The sequence below is a fragment of the Heterocephalus glaber genome, unplaced genomic scaffold (assembly GCF_053883595.1).
Source record: "Heterocephalus glaber isolate CG9 unplaced genomic scaffold, H.glaber_assembly_v1.0 deba00001803, whole genome shotgun sequence".
NCBI classification, from domain to species: Eukaryota; Metazoa; Chordata; class Mammalia; order Rodentia; family Bathyergidae; genus Heterocephalus; species Heterocephalus glaber.
In genome coordinates, this window is record NW_028258478.1 from 249,092 (window position 1) to 271,033 (window position 21,942).

General features: G+C 33.8%; 1 protein-coding gene across 2 annotated transcripts; it reads left to right on the top strand.

The window, feature by feature from the left end:
- The first annotated feature begins 296 nt into the window (after positions 1-296).
- Positions 297-21,656, top strand: LOC147820786 (eukaryotic translation initiation factor 2 subunit 3, Y-linked-like). 2 transcript variants are annotated; one of them, XM_087203573.1, is made up of 12 exons: positions 297-446; positions 1,036-1,099; positions 2,361-2,488; positions 2,576-2,697; positions 6,079-6,173; positions 8,476-8,634; positions 9,241-9,375; positions 9,591-9,685; positions 10,032-10,176; positions 13,601-13,770; positions 15,192-15,364; positions 20,881-21,656. In XM_087203573.1, the coding sequence occupies exons 1-12, from the start codon at positions 378-380 to the stop codon at positions 20,942-20,944; spliced, it is 1,419 nt and encodes a 472-aa protein (XP_087059699.1). In that variant the 5' UTR covers positions 297-377; the 3' UTR covers positions 20,945-21,656. The 2 variants fall into 2 exon arrangements, with proteins under 2 accessions (XP_087059699.1, XP_087059698.1); XM_087203572.1 differs by lacking the exon at positions 2,576-2,697 and having other exon boundaries at positions 370-446.
- The last annotated feature ends 286 nt before the right edge of the window (positions 21,657-21,942 follow it).

A 21,942-nucleotide genomic window follows, 5' to 3' on the forward strand; every position in this document is an offset into this window, starting at 1 on the left:
AAGCACATGCCTGAAAGCACATCACAGCCGACTTCTCTCTTGTAAGGATTACCCGTCCCGGTGCGAGTAAGCCTCGCAGGGGACCTTTTCAGGGCCTGCCCTCAGCCTTGCCTGTACAAACATCTAACAAATCTGCAACGAAGAAATTCTCTACTGTTGCGTGGTGTTATTAAATATGCCAGGCTCCAGGTCCCCACCTACTCCAAGGAAAGAAAAACTCCGACAGTGAGACAACAGCTGTACCTCTCAGCCTTTTTTCCAGGCCTAGCTCTAGTCAGCCTTCCTGTCCCCGCTTCCCCGCCCAGCCCCGCCTCGCCACGCCCCTTGCTGTTCTTTCAAGGGGTCCTGAGGGTAAAAGAATTTCCTTTTCTGCCAAGATGGCGGGGGGAGAGGTCGGAGTGACTGTGGGCCAGCCTCACCTTTCTCGTCAGGATCTCGCCACCTTGGTAAGGTTTCGCATTGTGAGACCGCAAGTCCCAGAATATGTTAGGACGAAGCACACCTGCGTTGTGAGGAATATCGATTAGGAGGGAGCTGGGTAGCTGGGTAGCTTAGGCCGTTTTAGCGTGACTCCGTGTACCTCCGCCAGTCAAGCAAGTAGCTGTGCTAGGATTGTGCCAGGTTGGGACCTTGAGCACCTAAGGAATTTGCCTGTGTCTTGGTGTTAAGGTTCTCACCTCTGCATCAGCGGAGGGAAGTTGTTGAAAACATTTTCCGTCTTCAATAAAGATCTGGGAAGGGTTTGTATAGTCTTTTCAGTGCTAATTTTCCCAAAGTTTGGGACTGAGGACTTCTCTCTGTACTGAAAGAGGGAATTATCTTTTTTGTAAATGCTTGTCAAGTACATGAAGACTGCTTTTTTGTAGAAAGACCCTTTTCGGCGGGGCAGGCGGCGGAACCACTGAACTAAATCCCCGGCCGACTCTTTTCGTCGTACGTAGAGGGTGAAATAGATCATAAGATAAAGATAGGAAGATGAAGACAGGAAAGAATTGTTTTATCTTTCGGACAGTAATTTAAAATGTTTCACTGCAGGATGTTACCAAGTTGACTCCACTTTCACAAGAAGTTATCAGTAGACAAGCTACGATTAATATAGGTAAGAATATCTGATTGCATAAAGAATATCACAGTTGTGTAGTCCTGACTTCATGTCTCTTTAACAGGGAATTTGAATCTCATGTGATTGATCAGATTACATTTTTATATGTTTAAGGGACTATATTTAAGCCCCTGTGTGCAAAGCACCTGCTGGACAGAATTGGGAAATGGAAAAAATACACTACATTCCTGTCTGACAGAGTAGTTGTGTTGCTATTGGAAATGTAGTTGAGTGGTACACTGTTTACCTGGCATATGGCAGGCCCTGGGGACCATATTCCACATAACCCAAAACAGAATAAACACTACAGTAAGTGTATTGGAACGGAAAGACACACATGTATGAAAAGACAGTATGTCAGGTGCACATGTAGCAGGAATTTAAGAGGTGAAAATGGTTCCCTATCCAGAATTATTTTAAGAGGAGTGCTTGTAAAATTGTCTTGTGTAGTTGTTCCTTTTTTTTTTTTATTTTTGTGGTACTGGAGATTGTACCTTGGATCTCGCACTTGGTACTGAGCTACATCTGTTCCCATTTTTTATATTTTACTAATGACAAGGATATGCTTGAATTTGTTTTTTTCTTTTGTTGCTACTGGGGATCGAACTCCGGTCCTTGTGCTTGCCCAGCAGGCCGAGAAACCACTGAGCTAAATCCCCGGCCCTATATCATTGAATTTGTGATCCTCTTGTCTCAGCCTCCTGCTACTGTCTCACCCCATTTATGCTGTTGTAAAGTGGAGTATGTATTTTTCTGAACTGTTATTCTTAGTTGATTTAATTATAAGAGAAATTATGTTGACTACGAGAAAACTTCAGATCTTCTAGGGATTTTCAAAATAGTAAAACTTAATATAGTTTGTGGAGTTATTAAATAAGACATACCACTCTCAGTAGCATTGTTATTAAATTGAAATTATTTTCTGCTTTTTGTGAACTTGGGTTTTTGCATCAGGGATTATCATACTTATTATCTTTTTTTGGAAATACTAGAATATTTCTTAGCATATAAATTTTTGTAACTATTTTAACTGAAGATAATCTCTTTCATTTAATAAATGGCTTAAATTAACAATGAGTATGTTTTTTAAACAAGGTCTTATGTGGAAAATTCTTTGTAGTCCTCTTTCAGAAAAAGATTTATGAAGAAAATGATTTGACAGGAAAAAGTGTTAGCTGTAGACTTTTGTATTTAGTGAATTGTTTTAATATTTATATTTGGTTTAATTAGATGAATAGTAATTACTTTGTTTTGGTAGGTACAATTGGCCATGTTGCTCATGGGAAATCCACAGTTGTAAAAGCTGTTTCTGGTGTTCACACTGTCAGGTTCAAAAATGAACTGGAAAGAAATATTACCATCAAGCTTGGATATGCTAATGCTAAGGTACAGCATATACTGTGAAAGTAGAAACTGTTCTCCTTTGTTTTGTTATGCAAATGACAAGTTCAGTGTTTTCTTGAAAACTTTCAGATTTATAAACTTGATGACTCAAACTGTCCTCGGCCAGAATGTTATAGATCTTGTGGAAGTAGTACATCTGATGAGTTTCCTACAGACATCCCAGGAACCAAAGGGAACTTCAGACTAGTCAGGTGATCAATTCTGTCCTAAACATCCATTTTTTTCCCGTTTTAGTAGTTGATATATTTAATGAAGCTGTTAAATGATTGAAACCTCAGCTTGATTCAGATGTATCTGACAAAATGTGAAGAAACCTTGAACGACACTTTTTGGCCAGGTGGTATGACAATTTACATTAGTTACCTTTTTTTTTTTTTGGCATCAGGAATCAAACTCAGGTCTTATGCTTACACAGCAGGCAGCGAAACCACTGAGCTAAATCCCTGGCCCTAGTTAAAATAGTGGACGTTGCTTATAATAAAGATAATATGAAAAGCCAAGTATTTAAAATGGCAAGTTCTTTAAAGACTCACAGAAGACAGCTGAGGTCATTAGTAGAGGTGATGGCTTCATTTTCCAAGAATTTTTTTCTTTTTTGTTTTGCTATGCTGTGAGCAAGCCTTTTGCACACTAGTCAAACACTACCATTGAGTTATAGTCCAAGCGCCTCCAGGCTTTCTTTGTTTTAAATACTCTTGTTTTTCATTGTCTTGTAGAATAAGATAAAAATATCCTGACTTTTAATTAATTTGTGATACTAGGGATTGAATTCAGGGCCTTGAACATGCTAGGTGTTTTGTCACTGAGCTACATCCCCAGCTGTACTTTCTAGGACTTTGATACATTTCTTCATCTATTTTTGAGTTAATTGTATGTCCTGGCCTAATTCTTCTTTCTGTATGTAAGTGTATTTCCCTAGGAGAGTATGATCATATGAGAACATAAGGTTTTAAAAAAATGACACTTCTGAATTCAGTGTAGTTTTTTATTTATAGAAGTGATGGTGTCTTAGTTGGACTGGCAGTTCCATTAGCTTTTTCAGATACTAGCCATCATTTAGGGAATTATTTTTGGGGGTAAAAGTTTGCATTCTGTTAATTGGGTTTTTTTCCCCCAAAAGCAATTTAATGTTTTTCAACTTGTCATGGTTTTTTTCTGAAGACATATAAAAAAATCTCAAATTTTTCTCTTATGAGTTTTAAGAATGGAACTAAACTTGCACTAAAACTTAATTATTTCACAAAATGTTTTCATTATAAGCATCTTAGAGCCTAAAGTACATCTTGTATATGTAGTATTACCTTTCATTTTTAAGGTCTCTGAGGTGAATAGTGTGTGTGAATATTTAGGTTTTGAAATAACCACAGATTGAAAGGAATTTGCGAAGATTTAAAGTCTTATGTATCCTTACCCCAATGTTTTCCATGGGTTATGCTGCATTTCAGGAAATTTTATCAAAGAATCTTGACATTGACCTAATTGGATGTAGGTATACCTCTTATCTCTTAGTATATTTCCAAAACTACCTTTTCAGCTAGGGAACTGTTAGAAAACTACAGATGTCTGTTGAATCTTTTTTTTATAGTTTAAATCACACGACCCTTCTTATAATTCTTTCTGTATTTTTTGGCAACCACTAATGTATTATGTAGCTATAAATTTTTTTTTTCATATTGTATGAGACCTTTTAGATTGCCTTTTTTCATTCAGTATTACAATGGGAGTCAACAGGATGCTGATGTCTCAGTATTAGAAGTGGCATTCTATCGAGTGGATGTATCAGAATGATTGTAGATCAGTTTGGTTCCTTCTAGGTTTAAGATATTAAAAAATTCCTAAGAATAGTTAAGTTCAGGGTTTTACAAAGACTTAAGATTTCCTTACTCAGGGACATACATCTGGATATATGATTAATAGGCTGTATGGTTACATTGTAAGAAATCATAGCATGTTACTTTGTTTACTCAAATTTTGAGAAAAGTTAGAACTTCATAGCCATGGATTTTATATCCTGGGAATCAGTCAAATTTAGATCAAAACTTTTTGAGAAGGGATAAAAAACATTTACAGACTGTTTTCTTTTTATTTTCTAAGCATTGTATAACAACTATTTAACATATCTTAGGTATACATATTTTATGAAGTATATAAATCTAGGAATTAATGTATATTGGAGATTATATATAATTTATATGGAAACACTACTCTTTTATGCAGAGGACTTGAACAGCCTCAACTTTTGGTATATTTTGATGAGTATCTAAGTCCTAGAACCAGTCCTTCTTGTATATTATTGGACAACTATTTATGCTTAAAATACGCATTTGAACATTTACTTAAATGTATTAGCTATTAAAAAGAAAGTATAGGTGAAAATCCTTAGGACCTGGGGCTTGGTGAGATGTTCAAACACAAAAATACTAATAAATTGGATTTTATCAAAATTAAAAATAATTGCTTTGTGAAAAATTTTATGGGGAAGAAAAAAGGCTGAGGTAGTAAGAGACTAGAATACATATAGAACTGTTAGTATTTAACAGTAAAAAAAAATACCTAGGCATAGTGGCAGGTGATTGTAATCACAGAACACTGAAAGGCTGAAGCAAGAGGATCACAAGTTCAAGCCCACCCTGGGCAACTTAGCTGCATATGGACCCCATTTCCAAATGAAAAATTAAAATGACTAGAGGTAGTTCTGTGTGAAGACCCTGGATTCATTCCCCAGTATTGGGGGAGTGGGGAAGGAAAGGGTCCAATTCGAAAGTAGACCAGAGATACAAAAGCATATGTAGATGGCAAATAAAATAGTTTGTGTTTTTTGGTAGGCATTGTTTTTCAAATCACCATTAATACCTGTTCTATATAGTATCTTTGGTTTGGGGATTTTTTTTATGCTTATTAGAACTTTGCTTTTGGAAAAATTGTCACATAACATAATTTATCTTCTTTGTTATTATCTTCAGTTTAATTTCAACAGGTAACTATTTAGAAATTCTGAAAGCATCACATGTTTTAGTCTTTTAGGAGTAAAATTTGTTATTTTCAAAGTTACCTAACTCTGGAAACAGAATAGAAAGGTGAGGTAGGAGATGAAGAAAAAAGAGCAATGGGAAAATAAGATTGTGTGTTGCAATTAAAGATACAAGAAGTTTCTGTATTAAGAATTTAGAGATATCTCATGCTATTATAAAATATATCATACTGAATACTGTTAAATCTTTTTTTCCAAAATTGTTTTTCCAAATTGTCTGCCTAGAATAATATTAACCCTAATTTTCTGATGAGCAGTTATTGAATGATAAATTGATACATTTGTACATTTCAAATAAAAGTCACATTTTTATTGCTTCACTTATTTAAAAGTATCTACCTGTATGTTGTTTCATAACTCAATATGCATTTCTTTAAACTTAAAGGAAGTTTTTTTTGGTACAAAGATTTATACTATTGTCATTATGTTTACTTTAGCAAGTATTCTCCCTTAAGAACATGATTAAACTCTTTAAAAAAGTGTATGATGTATTTTTCTAAATATGATGTAATCTTACAGCTGATTATTTCTCAATTGTTAGACATGTTTCCTTTGTTGACTGTCCTGGTCATGATATTTTAATGGCTACTATGCTGAATGGTGCAGCAGTGATGGATGCAGCTCTTCTGTTGATAGGTAAATGCATCATTATTTATTTGATCAAGTCATGTGCAGTGTACTCATTCTAAATGAGCAAGAAAATGAGACTTTTAAGAACCTTACATTGAGAAATATGGAAATATTTCTGACAAGGTTTCCAAAATAATATTCATAGCAGTCAACTTTCCCAAAATACTAAGCTTGATGAACATGGAGTTGTAAGCATTCATACGGTAGCAAAAAATGTTTATAAAAAAACTCAGTGGTATACTTTCTTTATCCACAGATATATTATGGTAGTCACTGTCTTTAAAATTTGTTGTATGTATTTGCTTCCTTCTCTTTAATATCTCTATGTTGTCCACTGCAATACTGACATACTGTTTTTATTTAGATAGCATTATCATTCAAATGAAATATCTAAAAGCTTATTTGAAGGTTTTCAAGGGTAGGAATATGCTTCCCTGTATGAATTGTCAAGAGATTTTTGTTGTTTGGGACTATGTAATGTTTAGCTGAATGTAAAGTTTAGACCATAAAGTACTGCCCACATATGATTGCTTTTACTTCTGAGATCTGCAAGTTCAGGACTTCGCAAAACCCCCTTATGTACAGTGACTGGAAGAATCAGAACTGAGTGGAAGATGGCCTACTCAGAGTTGTAGTTTATGATAGGGAAAACATTCAGATTCAGATCAGCCAAGGAAACATGTGTAAGGCAGTCTTGAGGGTGTTGGTTTTCTTTTTGTGGAAGAAGAGATTACTGTACAGCATTATTGTACCACAGTGCACATGAAAATATTGCCAACATGATAGCCAGTGTGAGTAGAATTTTTAGTGGAGTTTTGCATAATTGATGATCGATACATGTGTTACCTCATAATCTCAATTCTAAATAATATAGTTGGTCTTCCTGCCATAGCTAGCCTTCACTTGGTTGAGCAACCCCATGCTAAAGTCTGCTGTGTTCAGTGCAGAACTAAATATGAACACTTCAAGAAGCACAAGGCAAAGTCCAGGCCACTTTTTTGAGGCAGGCCAAATATTTAAGTAAAATTAAGGATGATGTATGAGTGATGTACCAGGCAAATGACATTACAGCTTGGGGAAGATGATCTTTGGTGTACAAATGAAACATATTTCTTAGTAAGTTGTTAGATATTTTTGAAGCTAGAACTTTTTCACTTTGTTAACCATGTAACGGTTTACCCTGTCACTCCAGCAGTGCATTTGTTTACCTACTGAGTATATTAACCATCACTTGGACAGGTATCATTTCAACCAGTTGATTCTTGTATTGAATAAATTTGATAAAATTGTCATTTTTATATTTCCTGTTCTATTAGTTTAAAAAAGATGAACCAAGAATGCAGTGGTTGATCGTCTTGTATTGAAATAATTGGATTGGTAATTAATGAATAGCTGTTATTTATTCTCCATTGCTGTGTAACAGACTACCTCAAAAAGTAGTGGCATCAAGCACAAATACTAATTCAGTCATTTTCTATAGGGAAGAAATTTTGGTAACTGGCCAATAGTCTTTTATGAAGTTCTAGGATGTATAGTATGTATGCCAGAAAGGGTTGCAGTTACTCAGCTTCTCTGGTGGTAAAACAGTCTGCTTTTAAGTTTGCTTAGGCCTGTTTTCTCCTCAGATAGGTTTTTGTTTGTTTGTTTTTGTTTTTTTAAATGTTGACCTCTCTTTTAGCTCCTTGAGTATACCATAACTTGACCATTTGTATTTTGACATTCAGAAGCCGAAGTCTTCCTAACCTAACTGGAAAAGTGAAATCCTATCACTTTTGCAATATTTCCTTGGTTAGAAGTCATTTAAATCTCCTGAATATAACAGGAGAGATTTCCCAAGGCATGAGTATCAGGAGATGGTAAAGTGGGGATCCTCTTAGTTATTTTCTCCCTCAATAGTTATAATGCATAGACTTTATTAATTGACGACTTTGAACTGTTCTTTTGTGTAAGAGCTAGTCTGGGTCATAATATGTCAAAAGCTAAATAAAGCTGTTTTATTCCTGTGCAAAAACTAGTAGACCATGAAAAGCTGAATTTTCAGAATCCAGGATTGCATTTAGAAGTAGGAATGAGTGTTTAGGGAGATCAAAAAGAATCAGGCAGGGGGTTAACATTTGTTAATGAGTAGGATATCTGAAGGTCTCCTTATAAGGTGCCAGTTAATTCTTTTTTTTTCTTTTTCTTCTACTGGGAATCAAACTCAGGACCTTGTGCTTGCCAGGCAGGTACAGTGCCACTGAGCTACATCCTACTCACTTATTATTACTCATCTTGTTTTTATTTTTAAATTTTTTTATTATCAATTTAGCGGGTAATGAATCCTGTCCTCAGCCTCAGACTTCTGAACATTTGGCTGCCATAGAAATTATGAAGTTGAAACATATTTTGATTCTGCAGAATAAAATTGATTTGTTAAAAGAAAGTCAGGCTAAAGAACAGTATGAACAAATCCTTGCATTTGTACAAGGTAAGAAACCGTAGTATTTCAGAAATGTTTAAATCATTTGAAGGACAATTAGTTCAGATATCTTAACATAGCAGATTACCCAAAAAAGAGTTAATTTATGATTGTAAGCCAGTTTCTTTGTTAGTAATAGCTGTATTAATTCCTTTATAATCACTTTTATCTGTTTATATATTAGTATAACTAGATTTTCTTAAAGGGAATAAAATTTATTGATAGAAAACATTTTGTGAATTTTCTTAGTAAAATGATCATTTTTGTATGTTGCTCCTATACGTACAGGAATGTTTGAATCTTCATTTTAGTTAAGCTTAAGTTTTTTGGGTTTTTTTTGGTACCGGGGATCAAACTTGGTTCCTTGCACTTGTGCAGCACAGAGCAAAACCACTGAGCTAAATCCCTGGCCCTTTAGTTAAAGTTAACTTTTGTTTTGTTTTGTTTTGTTTTTTTGGTTTTGGTACAGGGGATCAAACTCAGATCTTTCCGCTTGCAAGGCAGGTGGCGGAACCACTGAGCTAAATCCCCGGCCCCAAGGATAACTTTTATATAGCAGGTATACAGAATAATTTCTGTTAAACTATAATTTTGATTGTGAATGTTGTCATATAGGTACAGTAGCTGAAGGAGCACCTATTATTCCAATTTCTGCTCAGCTGAAATACAATATTGAAGTTGTCTGTGAGTATATAGTAAAGAAAATTCCAATACCTACAAGAGACTTTACTGCAGAACCCCAACTTATTGGTAAGGACTTTACCTGTTGGCCCTTAACTGTTGATTTGATTTTTCTGTATTGTTTTGTTTTGTATTTTGATACCGGGGATTGAACTTGGGTCCTTGTGCTTGCGCAGCAGGCAGCGAAACCACTGAGCTAAATCCCTGGCTCTTTTTCCGTGTTGTAGTGTTTATTACTTCTTTATGCAGAGAGAACTTCAGTTTTTCTTTTCTCTCTCCCTCAGTTATTAGATCTTTTGATGTTAACAAACCTGGCTGTGAAGTTGATGACCTCAGAGGGGGTGTAGCTGGTGGTAGTATTTTAAAAGGAGTATTAAAGGTAAACTGAATTATAAACTTATTTTCCTCTCAACCAGAAAAAAATTGCAGTAAAATGAACTCTCAAAATTACGTTTTGTAAATAAATTGTTCTATTTTCTTTACTATTATCTCTTAAATACAGTGTGTCATGTATCTAAAACACAGGTTTCTTTGTAGCTAATTACTTAAATTGAGTGGTTGTGGCTTTAGAAATGTTTTAATTTTTAATCTTTTTGTAATAGTGTTTGAAATTATTCTTGCAAATAAGTTTGCTTTTATAATAGTAGTGTGCTTGTTAGAACTGTTTACATTTTAATAGTGATTGTATTACCCCAGATATTTCAGTTACTTATTTTTATTTTTAGGTGGGCCAGGAGATAGAAGTCAGACCTGGTATTGTTTCCAAAAATGGTGAAGGAAAGCTCATGTGCAAACCAATCTTTTCTAAAATTGTATCACTTTTTGCAGAACATAATGATCTTCAGTATGCTGCTCCAGGTGGTCTCATTGGTAAGTATTTTACTCTTATCTATAGGCTTTTATTGCAATTTTATGTTACTTCTGGAAGGTGGGTTAAGAGAGTATGTCATGTTTGTAATTGGATTCTTTACCTTAGTATGAATGGAAAGAGTAGAATGAGCAAATATACATGTGATTAAATTGTTGATTGTAGAATTATGCAGTATATGTATATAAATAAAGATGTGTAATGTGTACATATGCACATTGGTGATACCAGGGATTGAACACAAGGCCTTTGCACTGAGCATTATTCCCAGGCTTCTTTTTTTTCATGGTCTTGATGATTGGCTAAGTTAACCAAACTGGTTCAAACTTGAAATAATCAGAGTGCTGAGATTATAAGCGTGTACCACCAGGCCTGGCAAAACGTATATTCTTAAAAAATACACTTTTCAACGTGTAACATAACTTTAGCAATAACAGTTTAATGACTTACATGTAAAATATGTCTGTATAGTCTTTATATATGTAATCTTTAGTTGATCATGTGTATTTTTATCAGTGGCAAATTACTCAGAAATACCTTTATTATGAAATTATATTTACACAGGAGCAAACAAAGAAATTCTCTTATAAATACTGCTGAAATAACTTAAGGATTTTCTGTTTTTTTACTACTTGGTGCTTTAGGATTATCTAGGAAAGATAATCTCGCAAGATTTTGTGAGAGTTTTCATTGTCTCTTAGCCTTGGATTAAAGAAAATGTTAAGATAGGAGTTTCTCTTTGCTTTGGATGTTTTGCTATGTATTTCTTTCAACCTTGAATATATTATCTCATGGAGAACTCTTGTAGACACATTCTGGTCTCTGTTTTCTATGTTTACGGGTCTGTCTTACAGAAACTTATAAGTGGTAAGTTCATTTCATTAAACCAATTATGATGTGTTTTATTGTTGGTATCTTGAGTTTATTCTACCTAAAAAGCTGTTAAGTTTCATGAATGTATAGATTGTTTCCTCTGATCCACTCAAATCTGAAAATTTTTTGTGCAGCATTTCTTTAAAGATTCTCTGTCATCATCCTGTCCCCTCTGTGATTCATTTTGCTTCTGTCCCGGTGGGACTCATTTTGCTTACTTATATTGGTACATTTGGGGGTTTCTGATCAATTTCTAAGCCTCTGCTCCCTCCTCTTTCCAACCCTCCCTTCAAGCTTACTGGTCTTTTCTTCTTTCTGCCTAAATTTGCGGTTGAATTTCTCTGGCAAGCTTTTGATTACATGTCTATATGATTATTTAGCTCCAGAATGCTTTTCTTATACTTTCTTTTAACATTCTGTATTTGGTGTAACATCTTCCTTTATACTTTACTATAATTTTTTAGGCATAGTGTTTTAGTCCTTTGAACACATTTAAAATGTTTACCTAAAACCTTTGTGTACAGGTAATTCTTAACACTTACAGCTTCTCAGGAACCTTTATTTTAAAATACTGCTTTGATTCCTTTGTATAGACCATATTCCCTGCATTGTACATCTTAAAATTTTGTATTGAAAACATTTTTAAGTGATACAGTGTAGTGTCACTAAAAATCTTAATTTCTCCCCATCCTGAGACGTTATTGTTACTGAGTTTTGTCTCAGTAGTTTATTGATTTTTTCTGAATTGGTAGTTATTCTTTTCCAGTGAGAACACTAGGTGCAGTTAGGTTCTTTGCGTGGTTACTTTAGTGGCCAGTTAGGTAGATTTTCTTATTAGCTGGAACTAATCAGACTGTCAGTACTTGCAAAACAGTTCTGTGGAAATACTGGAGGATTCTTGCAAGATTCAGCCAGGTAGTTTGACATTTTGACCTAGCCTTTAGTTCCAATTTGTCACAACTTTAAGGTTATCTAGCAATGAGAGTTTAAAGCCTACTCAGACTGTTCTTGCTCATGAAATAGCCCTACATATCTTGTGTCGTTCTTTATTTGTAGGAATGTCAGGTTTTTGAGTGCCCCTTAGACATCTTATTCCAAAGTTCCTCCTTTTAAGCTTTTTGGTTAATGATTCTCTTAACCATTTTTCTCCAATGCTAATTACCTTTAGTTGTTACAGGTAATTTCTTATGGGACAAACAAAAGAGGCTTGAAAATAAGAATGAAACATAACTATAAGTCTTTTGGCTTTCTCCAGTTAGCTGCCAGGGTAGCTGGTTTCACCATAAATGAAAATTATTAATTTTCAATGCTACCAAAGCATTTAGTGAACAGAGAAATAATTAAAATATCGTAGAACTCACTGTTCCCACCAATAAATGATTTATACGTTTTTCTCTGAATGAACACATCTCACATTGCCTCAATGATTTTGGTAATATTTAGGATTTTTGAAAAGGTTGAGCTGATGTATATTGTTAGTTTTCTCAATGTTTTTTAGGGAGAAGAGAATTTCTGGAGACTTCTTTGGTATTTGCTACTTTGGTGACAATCTTTCCTTAATATATATTTCATTTCAGCATTATATTCTCATACTCAAGAGTTTACTATAGATACTTAGTGGGTGGTTAAAAATTTTTTTTTGCTTTTGTAAAGTTCTAGGAATTTTTTTAACATTAAAATAACTTATTGAACTAAAATTTGCATAACATACAATTTACAAACATAAAGTGTAACAGTCAGATGGTTTTAGCACATTGACAAAGTTGTACAACAATGATCACAATCAAATGCCGATCTTTTTTTGTTATCCCCAAACAAAACCTTCTGCCCTCTAGTTGTGTTCTTCTAATCACCCCAAACTAAATCAAGGTAAACTCTGAGCTACTCTACCTTTATAGATTTTTTTCTTATTCTGGGAATTCATCCATCCATCCATCCATCCATTCATTCATTCAAAGTAGACCATGTTCATAGCAATGTTAAAGACCTTAACATATACAAAGAAATGAAATTTTAAAGTCTTAACCTTTATTAAAATGTACAATAAACATACAGATAAAATAGTATAACTTTCTGTGTTCATCAATCAGTATTAGAAATTGTCGGTATTATTTCTGAATAATTAAAAATTGTGAACTTTTTATCCTTTTAGTCTTTTAGACTAATTTTTTTTATTAATTTGAGACAAAGTCTTACTAAGTTGTCTTAACTCTCCAACCTTAGCCTTCCAGTAGGTAGAATTATAGAGCTGTACCACTGTTGCCAGCAAAGTTCATATATCTTCCATTGGTGAAATTCATCATTAATCACTTGGATTTATAATTTAAGTCAAGAGAGCCTTTGTTCTTGAATTTTTATCAAACAGCTTTCCAGTTCTCCCTCAGATGAAGCAGGAATTTTGTAAGGGATTTAATTATATAGGTATTATATGGTGTAAACAACAAATAGCTCTTAATATGTATCACATACTCTATCTTGATCTGAATAACTTGATCTTTGCCAACACTTTAAGAAGAAAATTTAAGAAATTGTGTATCTTGTATTTTATATGAGGAGTTGGAACAAAAATCGACCCCACCTTGTGCCGGGCTGACAGAATGGTGGGGCAGGTGCTTGGTGCAGTTGGAGCTTTACCTGAGGTATTCACAGAATTGGAAATTTCCTATTTCCTACTTAGACGGCTTCTAGGTGTGCGTATAGAAGGAGACAAAAAAGCAGCAAAGGTAAGTATTTTGTATAATTCCTGTTTCAAAAATACAAAGCACCTTACAATCAGTTTGGTGTTTATTCTTTTATAGTTTAAATGATTACAAAAAAGTGGAAAACAAGCAGAAAAATTTCCATAAGGCAGTCATAAATTAAGTCAGAATTTTTTAAAAAGAGAAAAGTGTTTTTATCCCATACTACTACTTTTTCTGAGATTTACTTGGCAGAGATACAAAATTATCAGTACTCTTTTGGCAAAGCAGTCAGCACTCACTAGTTGATAAAGTATTTAAATTTGTAACATTTTCGTGGATCAATTAGGTGACACCAAAACTTTTTAGATGTTCACAATGTCCAAGCAGTTTCATTGTTGTGATGGTAAAATGTACTATTATGTGCTTTGATTCAGAGAGCTCTGAAAATTTAATAGTGTTGAGAGAAATAAGTAAAGATCAATGTAGAGCTTTGTATTTTGTTTTTACATGAAGTCCTTTCTTTTTTCTGGTACTGCAGATTGAACACAGCACCTTACATGTTCTAGGCAAACACTGAATTACATACTCAGCCTCAACCCTACACTTTTAATAGTAGCAAAATGTTGTCTCTTTTCTGTGTCATTATCTTTGAAATTCTTAGTGCATAAATTTTTTTCTTTATATCATTTATGTGATATACTTATTTGACTGTATTCTTGCTATAACAATAGAAATTCTCTGTATGTCATTGTCTTTTTTATATTAATGGAAAGTTAGGGTTATGAGAAAGCAACAAGAAAAGAAATTATTCTGAATATGAGTTGTATACTTGCATTTTAAAATTTTCTGAATTAGTTTGGTAAAGACTTCTTTTCCCTGTGACTTTCTTTTGGATATACAGGGTACTGAAATTGAAATTGGCCTCATGAATGCTAAGCACACACTGTACTGTAGAGCGAGCTATTATTCACACTACTTGTCTGACATTTAATGAAACAGAAATCATAAATACTGATTTGAAGATGTCAGTATAAAAAAACTGTGATTGTCATTCATAATTTCACTCAGAGGGTACCTGTTACCCTGTTTTATAGAGACTCAGAAAGTAGTTTAGGTTCATTGAGTGAAATTTGACTTTGTATTACTGTTAACTTATTTTAGAACTTTTGTAACCTTTTTCTTCCATAAAACCACTTCAAAATTAAATAATCTTTGGCCAGTGCTATACTTAATCATTTATTTTAGAGGTGGATCTTTGTAAATTTATTGGATGCTACAAAATTATTTTGTTCTGATATAGTACAGTTTATCTAATCGATATTATGAAATTTTCTCAGAATTCTAATTTTTTTCCTTTTTAAGTATGTATTCTTCCAGTAATCTTATTTCTAGCAATACTTTGTTTTCAATTTATTTTGGAAAGTTTTTTTTTAAATTTAACTATTTGCTTTTTATTTCTCTAGGTGCACAAGCTCTCCAGGAATGAAGTGCTCATGGTGAACATAGGATCTCTGTCTACAGGAGGAAGAGTTAGTGCAGTCAAGGCTGATTTGAGTAAAATAGTTCTTACTAATCCTGTGTGCACAGAAGTAGGAGAAAAAATTGCCCTTAGTCGAAGAGTTGAAAAACACTGGCGGTGAGTTTGTAAATTTTTCTTGGTGCATTATAGATATACATAGTGATGACATTCATTAGAGAATTTGTCACTTTTTAAGTAAGAAAAACAGCATTTTTTCTTAACAGGATTTCTTGATGAACATATGTATTGTTCCTGTCATTTAGTAGTCTGCACTTTAGACAAGCACTTTACTACTGAATTACATCCCATACCCTCTCTAACAATGTTTAATTGTACAGCTCATAAGTGTTAAGTCCATTCACACTGTTATGCAGCCATCATCACCACCATCCATTTTGACAGCTGTTTTTGGAATCTTTGCAAAGTGAAAACTTACGTGTTAAACAGTAAATACACTTTGCCCATCACCAACCCTGGCAAACTCTGTATGAACTTGACTGAAATACTTCTTACAAGTCATACATATTTGGTATTTTCTGACTCAGTTCTCTTGTACTGTCTTGGGCATGTTTTAGTGTATGTTAGGAATTTTTTCTTTTTTCAAACTGAATGAGGGCCAGGGATTTAGTTCGGTGGTTCAGGAGCCTGCCTCGCAAGCACAAGGTCCATCCTGAGTTTGAACCCCGGTACCAAAAAAAAAACCTGAATGAAATGTTACTATATGTGTTATTGTGTGTTAAAGTTATTTTGTCAATCAACAAACATTGGGGTTGCTACCATTTTTGACTATTGTGAATAATGCTGTTATAATAATGTTTGATGAATACATCTTTCAAAAGACTGTGCTCTCAACTTTCTTGATGTGTATTTAGCTTGGAATTGCTAGATTGTATAGTTTTAATTTTTCCTAGGAACTTTAGAGTTTTCAGTAGCTGCTGCCCATAAGATTTTTATATTGTCCCTTTGTTTTCATTTGAATGTAGTTTTGATTTCTCTTTAATTCCTTCTTTTACCCTTTGATTTTTTTTGAAAAAGATGTTAATTTCTGAAGGACCCTTGTTAGCCAGACAGACTCCATTTGGCTGCTTGACCCACCTGCCTGCCCTTTAGATGAATTCAAAAGGAGGAAGCTTAGAAATGTCCTCCCCTTAGAGTCTCTTAGAAACAACAATTAATCAACTATTGTTTTACAAATGTTCTAACAGCAGGACGCTCTGCTTCTGTACCTTTTGCTTGCTCGGTAGTTCTATCCCCTGGGGGGGCCTAGAAACTGTTGGCCTCAAAGGTGTATAAAAACATATTTGTCAACCCCCAATCGAGGCTCGAGTTCGATGCTCGGCTTGGGTCCCAGGCTGTAATAAACTCCTGTGTGCATTTAATATCGGTCTCTGGTTCGTTCTCTCTCACTTGGGTGTAACAATTTCCTTCCATTTGTGGTTTTTCTTGCTGTCCTGTTGGTTTCTTCTGCCATTCTGTTATAATCAGAAATAAATTTGTAAACTGTGTGACTTTATTCATTCTATCCATCTATCATCTATTTATTTTATTTATTGGTACTGGGGATCAAACTCAGAACCTTGTGCTTGCAAGGCAGGCGCCAGAACCACTCAGCTAAATCCCCGGCCCAACTTTATTCGTTTTAAACTTATTAAACACTTGAATTGTAATCCAGCACATCTTCTGTTATGGGGAATGTTCAGTAGGTATATGAAAAAAATTTGGGCCAGGGATTTAGCTCAGTGGTTCCAGCGCCTGCCTCACAAGCATAAGGTCCTGAGTTTGATCTCTTGTACTGAAAAAAAAAAGAAAAAAATCTGTGCACTGCATGGTTCAGTGGAGTTTTATATAAGTTGATTAGGTCATTAGTCTATAGTGCTCTTCAGTTTTTTTTTTTCATGATTGTTTGATTTATTTTAAGTTAGGTATAGTGGTCTTTTATTACAGTAAAGCTTTGTACTTTTTTCCATTCCGTCAATATTTCTCTCAGGTACTCAAGTTATGTTTGGTCCACATTATGTTTGCAATAATAATGTCTTCTAGTGAATTGACCTTTCTATCATCATGTAAGATCCTCGAAGTGTTTTGTGTGAAAGTTAATTTTGTCTGATATTAGAAAAGTGTCCATCCTCACTATGTGTTACTATTTGTAGGAAATACCTTTTTCTTGGGTTTTTTTTTGGGGGGGGGTCGGTACTGGGGATTGAACTTGGGTCCTTGCGCTTGTGCAGCAGGTGGCGAAACCATTGAGCTAAATCTCTGGCCCCAGAAATACCTTTTTCTATTCTTGTATTTTTCACCTGTGTGATTTTAGATCTAACTTGAAATTCTTACCACTGGGTAACTTATTAAATATGTACTGTATAGTTCCTGTTTTTTAATTCATTTACATAGTTCTTTGATTGAGGGGTTTAGTGTATTGACCAAAATAGTGATATGAAAGACTCACTATTGACATTTTGCTTTTTTATAGCTCTTTGTCCCTCATTTTCTCTCTTACTGCTTTTTCACTTGATATTTTGGGTAAATATTTTCATGTTCTTATATTTTGTATATAGTCTGTAGATACTTATTTCCAGTTATATAACATTTTAAGTTATTAAAAAATACATATAACATCTTAAGTTATAAAAACCTGTTTTAAATTGATAGTTTTAGGGAGCTGGGGGTGCCTCTGTTGTATGCCATTTACATAGTATCTGGCTCTTGGTTTAATTTATAGTGCTGCTCAAAAATAAAAAACTCAAAATAAGAGGGTGAGCAGTAACTTTTAACTGTATATAAAATGTCTTTTATGCTTTGCTTGAACCCTTGTCTTACTGATACCTTAAATTTTACATCTTATAATATTTTCTGTATATATTTTATACCTTATAATTTTATTTCTCTAGACTCAGGTCCTTCACAGTGAACTACATCCTCATCCTTTTTTTTTTTTTTTCGGTATGGGGCATCGAACTCAGGACCTTGTGCTTGTGAAGCAGGCGGCAGAACCACTGAGTTAAATCCCTGACATTCTTATCTCTTTTGTTTGTTTTTTAGCTAGACACTGGCTAAGTTGCCTAAGCTGGGTTTGAACTTGTGATTTTCCTAAGTTAGCCTCCTAGAGTGCTGAAATTACAGACCAAACCCACTATGGCTAGCTGACTTGACTTTTTAATTAAAAAATTAAAAGAGGAGTTAATGAAGGAAAGTATTAATAATAACTGGTTTTTAAATTGCCTGTGCATTTACTTTTACCAGAGAACTTACTTCATATGGCTTCACCTTATTGTACAGAATACTTTATTTCAACTTGAACTATATTTTACCGTTTCTTATAGTGCATCTCTAGTGATAATAAACCTCTGTCAACTTTTGTTTATCTGGGACTGATAATTCATTTGTTTTTGAAGAATGGTTTTTGTCAAATACCAAATTCTTTTTACTGTGTATTTCTTCTAGTGCTTTAAATATCTCATCCTTTTTTCAGGTTTCTCCTGAGAAATCCATTTACAATCTAATAATCATACTGAATATCCTTTTTATGTAATAAATCATATTTTTCTTGCTGTCTTTAGGATTCTCTCCTTGTCTATAGTAACACAGTAACTATAATTTGTCTTGGTTTAAGTTTCTGGGGTTTTTTATTTGTATATAAGGCATTATGTATTCAAATGGATTCTCTGCTTCTTTGTCTTTTCTCCCTTAAAACTCCCATAATATATATATTGGACTTCGTATTTTTTATTATTTTCTTGAGACCAGGGTCTTTCTTTGCAGTTCAGACTAGCCTTGACCTCATAGGTACCCCATTCTGGCTTTGAACTTGTGGGTGCCTCTTGCCTCAGTCTCCCCAGTTGCTGGGATTACAAGTGTATGCCACAATGGCTGTCTTTGATAAATCTTTTAGACATTGTTTACTTCATTTTCTCTTTCTAAATTACCCATCTTCCAGTTTACTGCACCTTATGTGCAGGTGTGCTGTAAAGCTTTTGTAGTTCATTCTTCAATTTTCAGTCATTATATTTTAGTTCTATTGTATAATTTCTCTATCAAAATGATACTTTTGTTCATATATTACTTCCTGATTTCCTTTATGTCTGAGTACATGTTCCCCTTTATTTAGAGCATACTTATGACAGTTATTTTAAATTCTGTCAAGCAACCTCTTTATTAAGTGATTTCTGGACGTTTGTTTTGTTCGAGTGGGTTTTTCCATATTTTTGTTTATAAGAATAATTACATCTCCTAATCTCTACAGACTGGCTTTTGATCTTCACTAATGAGTCCAGAATGAATGTGAGAAGGTGTCTTTGGTCTTTTCTGAAGATGTGTCTTCTTGGGCCCATGTATATGTTTTTTCAGTTCTCCCACATACCTGGCAGTTGTTCTTTTGTTTTTTGTTTCTCTGTTTTTAACTCTTCCTTCTCCTCAGTTACATTGTAGAGGATCAAGTTCAAGTCCTTGTGTATTTTACTACCCCACAGAGCTGTATCTCAGCCCTTGCATGGATTCTTAAATGTTTATTTTCCCCAAGAGTATCATCCTTAGTGCATCTTTGAATTTAGCTGTTATGTTCCTGTGTTTATAGTCTTTTCTTACAGAATACAGGTACAGTATGTCTTGCAGCTCTCAGTCCAGTCATTGTTTTAGTAGCCACCAATGTACTATCCAAGCTATGCCACAATTTATTTCAGAGCCCCAAGCCAAGCAGGACAAAAATTAGTCCCTTGAGCAGTCCTGAGATAAATCAAAGCTTTGAAAATGAGATCTGTTCCTTTTATTCCATCCCTGGTGCAGAACTGGGAACTGATTGTCTTTGTTGTACAATACCACATCCAGGATGTAAAGGGGCAAAAGAAATAAGATGCCATGGGATTTCCTATTATTTACTATTTGGAGGTGTTTTTGTTTGTTTGGTTTTTTTTTTTTTTTTGGTCTTTGTTTTTTGAGTTGAGCAGTTGTTGTGCATTTGCACAGTTCTTATACTTACTGTTTCTAGTTAGTATACCATTGCTTATGTTTCATTTGGGGAAATAAGGTTATAGAGCTTTCAAGTCTCCCAGTTTGGTGATTTTCCTTCTGTGTTGTAGTGTTTCGAATTATAGTTTTTAGCTCATGTTAGATAAATTTTTTTCTGCTAAATGATTACCCTAATTAGAGCACATGGACTAAAAGATGAAGCAGAGGCCAACTTGCTGTTAAGAATAATCTGTTTATCAATTATATGATCTTCAGATTACTTTAAAACCATTATGTGTTGAGGTATTATCAAAATTAGGAAAACACTTGTATCTTTCAATGAGGAAAAAATGGTTATTTTGTTCTGTTTTGGCAAAGTGTATTGAGATGGGACGTTAAGGGAATTTGAAATATTTTTATTTACTAGTTCTGGAGAGATGAGTGCATAAGGGGAAAATGATTATTTATGACAACAGTTTATTTACTTGTCTCGCCTTTCATGCTGGCCCGAGTTCTCTTTAAGGATGTGAGACTCTTAAGGAGAAAATACAAGCTTTTTTTTTTTATAGTGTCATACTAAGGTTATGGGTTTGAACTTAGAATCATGATAATATAGTAATGCTGTTGTAAAAGATTTAAAATTAATGATATATATTTTTTAAATTAATGATATTTTAATTTTTATTTTGCAGTTTAATTGGTTGGGGTCAGATAAGAAGAGGAGTGACAATCAAACCAACAATAGATGATGAATGAAGAATTACAGCTAAATAATACTCTTGGATAAAGCCAGAGTTTTTCTTAACAACCTTAGGGATATATTTTTAAAGCAAAACTGGGAAAGTAATTTTATATCTTACTACTTTACTATATAAGCTGTCAGTTTTACCTCATTTTTGTCAGGAAAATTAATGTCTGTTGCTTAAATAGTAGGGTCTCCAATAAATACTTAAATTGACATGTTGCTGGATTAACCTACATTTTAGCAGACATTAATGATTGATACATATTTTCAAAGTTACATGTCAGTGCAGCTATAAAATAAAACTGGTTGTTACAAATAGCTTTTGCTGTATCATACATACCACTGACCTTGCTTGAAATAGAGTTTTTCTTATTTTTCATGATTTGTGTTTTAGTATCACTATACTAGAGGACTTTCCCCAAAGTAGAAACTTGAAGAGACACAGGAAGTGTCCTTGAAGGCTGGCTGCATTTGCCTTATGTTGCTGTAACTTTAAAATATAAGATGAAAAGAAAATTAATTGGCTTAAAATAAAATGATCATTTTGTGCATGAAGACTCACTGACATTGGACCTCCTCTTACTTTGTTCCTACTTTTGCTATTCATCATCTTCTGGTTGCTTTGTACTTAGGCTTCTTGTTTTATACCTGAAACCCAGCAGTCCTTCCCTACTGGAAATATTGTTTCTAAATGCTAAATAAATAAATGTTTTTTTGACCTTATTTTCTGCTTATACAGTTTTATTTAATTAATCTAGAATATAAATTCTAATACTAGTATTTTTTCTGGTATCAGTAGGAAGTATTTTTCCTTTTTAAAATTAGTTGAAATTATTAATAGTTGAAAAATAATAGAAAGCACGATGCTGATACTTTAATAAGCAGTATTCCAAATGAAGTAAATTATAATTGTATGTATTAACTCATTTTTGTTAAATGACAAATATTGAATGATTGTGAATTTGACCATAATTGATTTAATGAGTCTAATTTGTGTTTAGAAAACTGG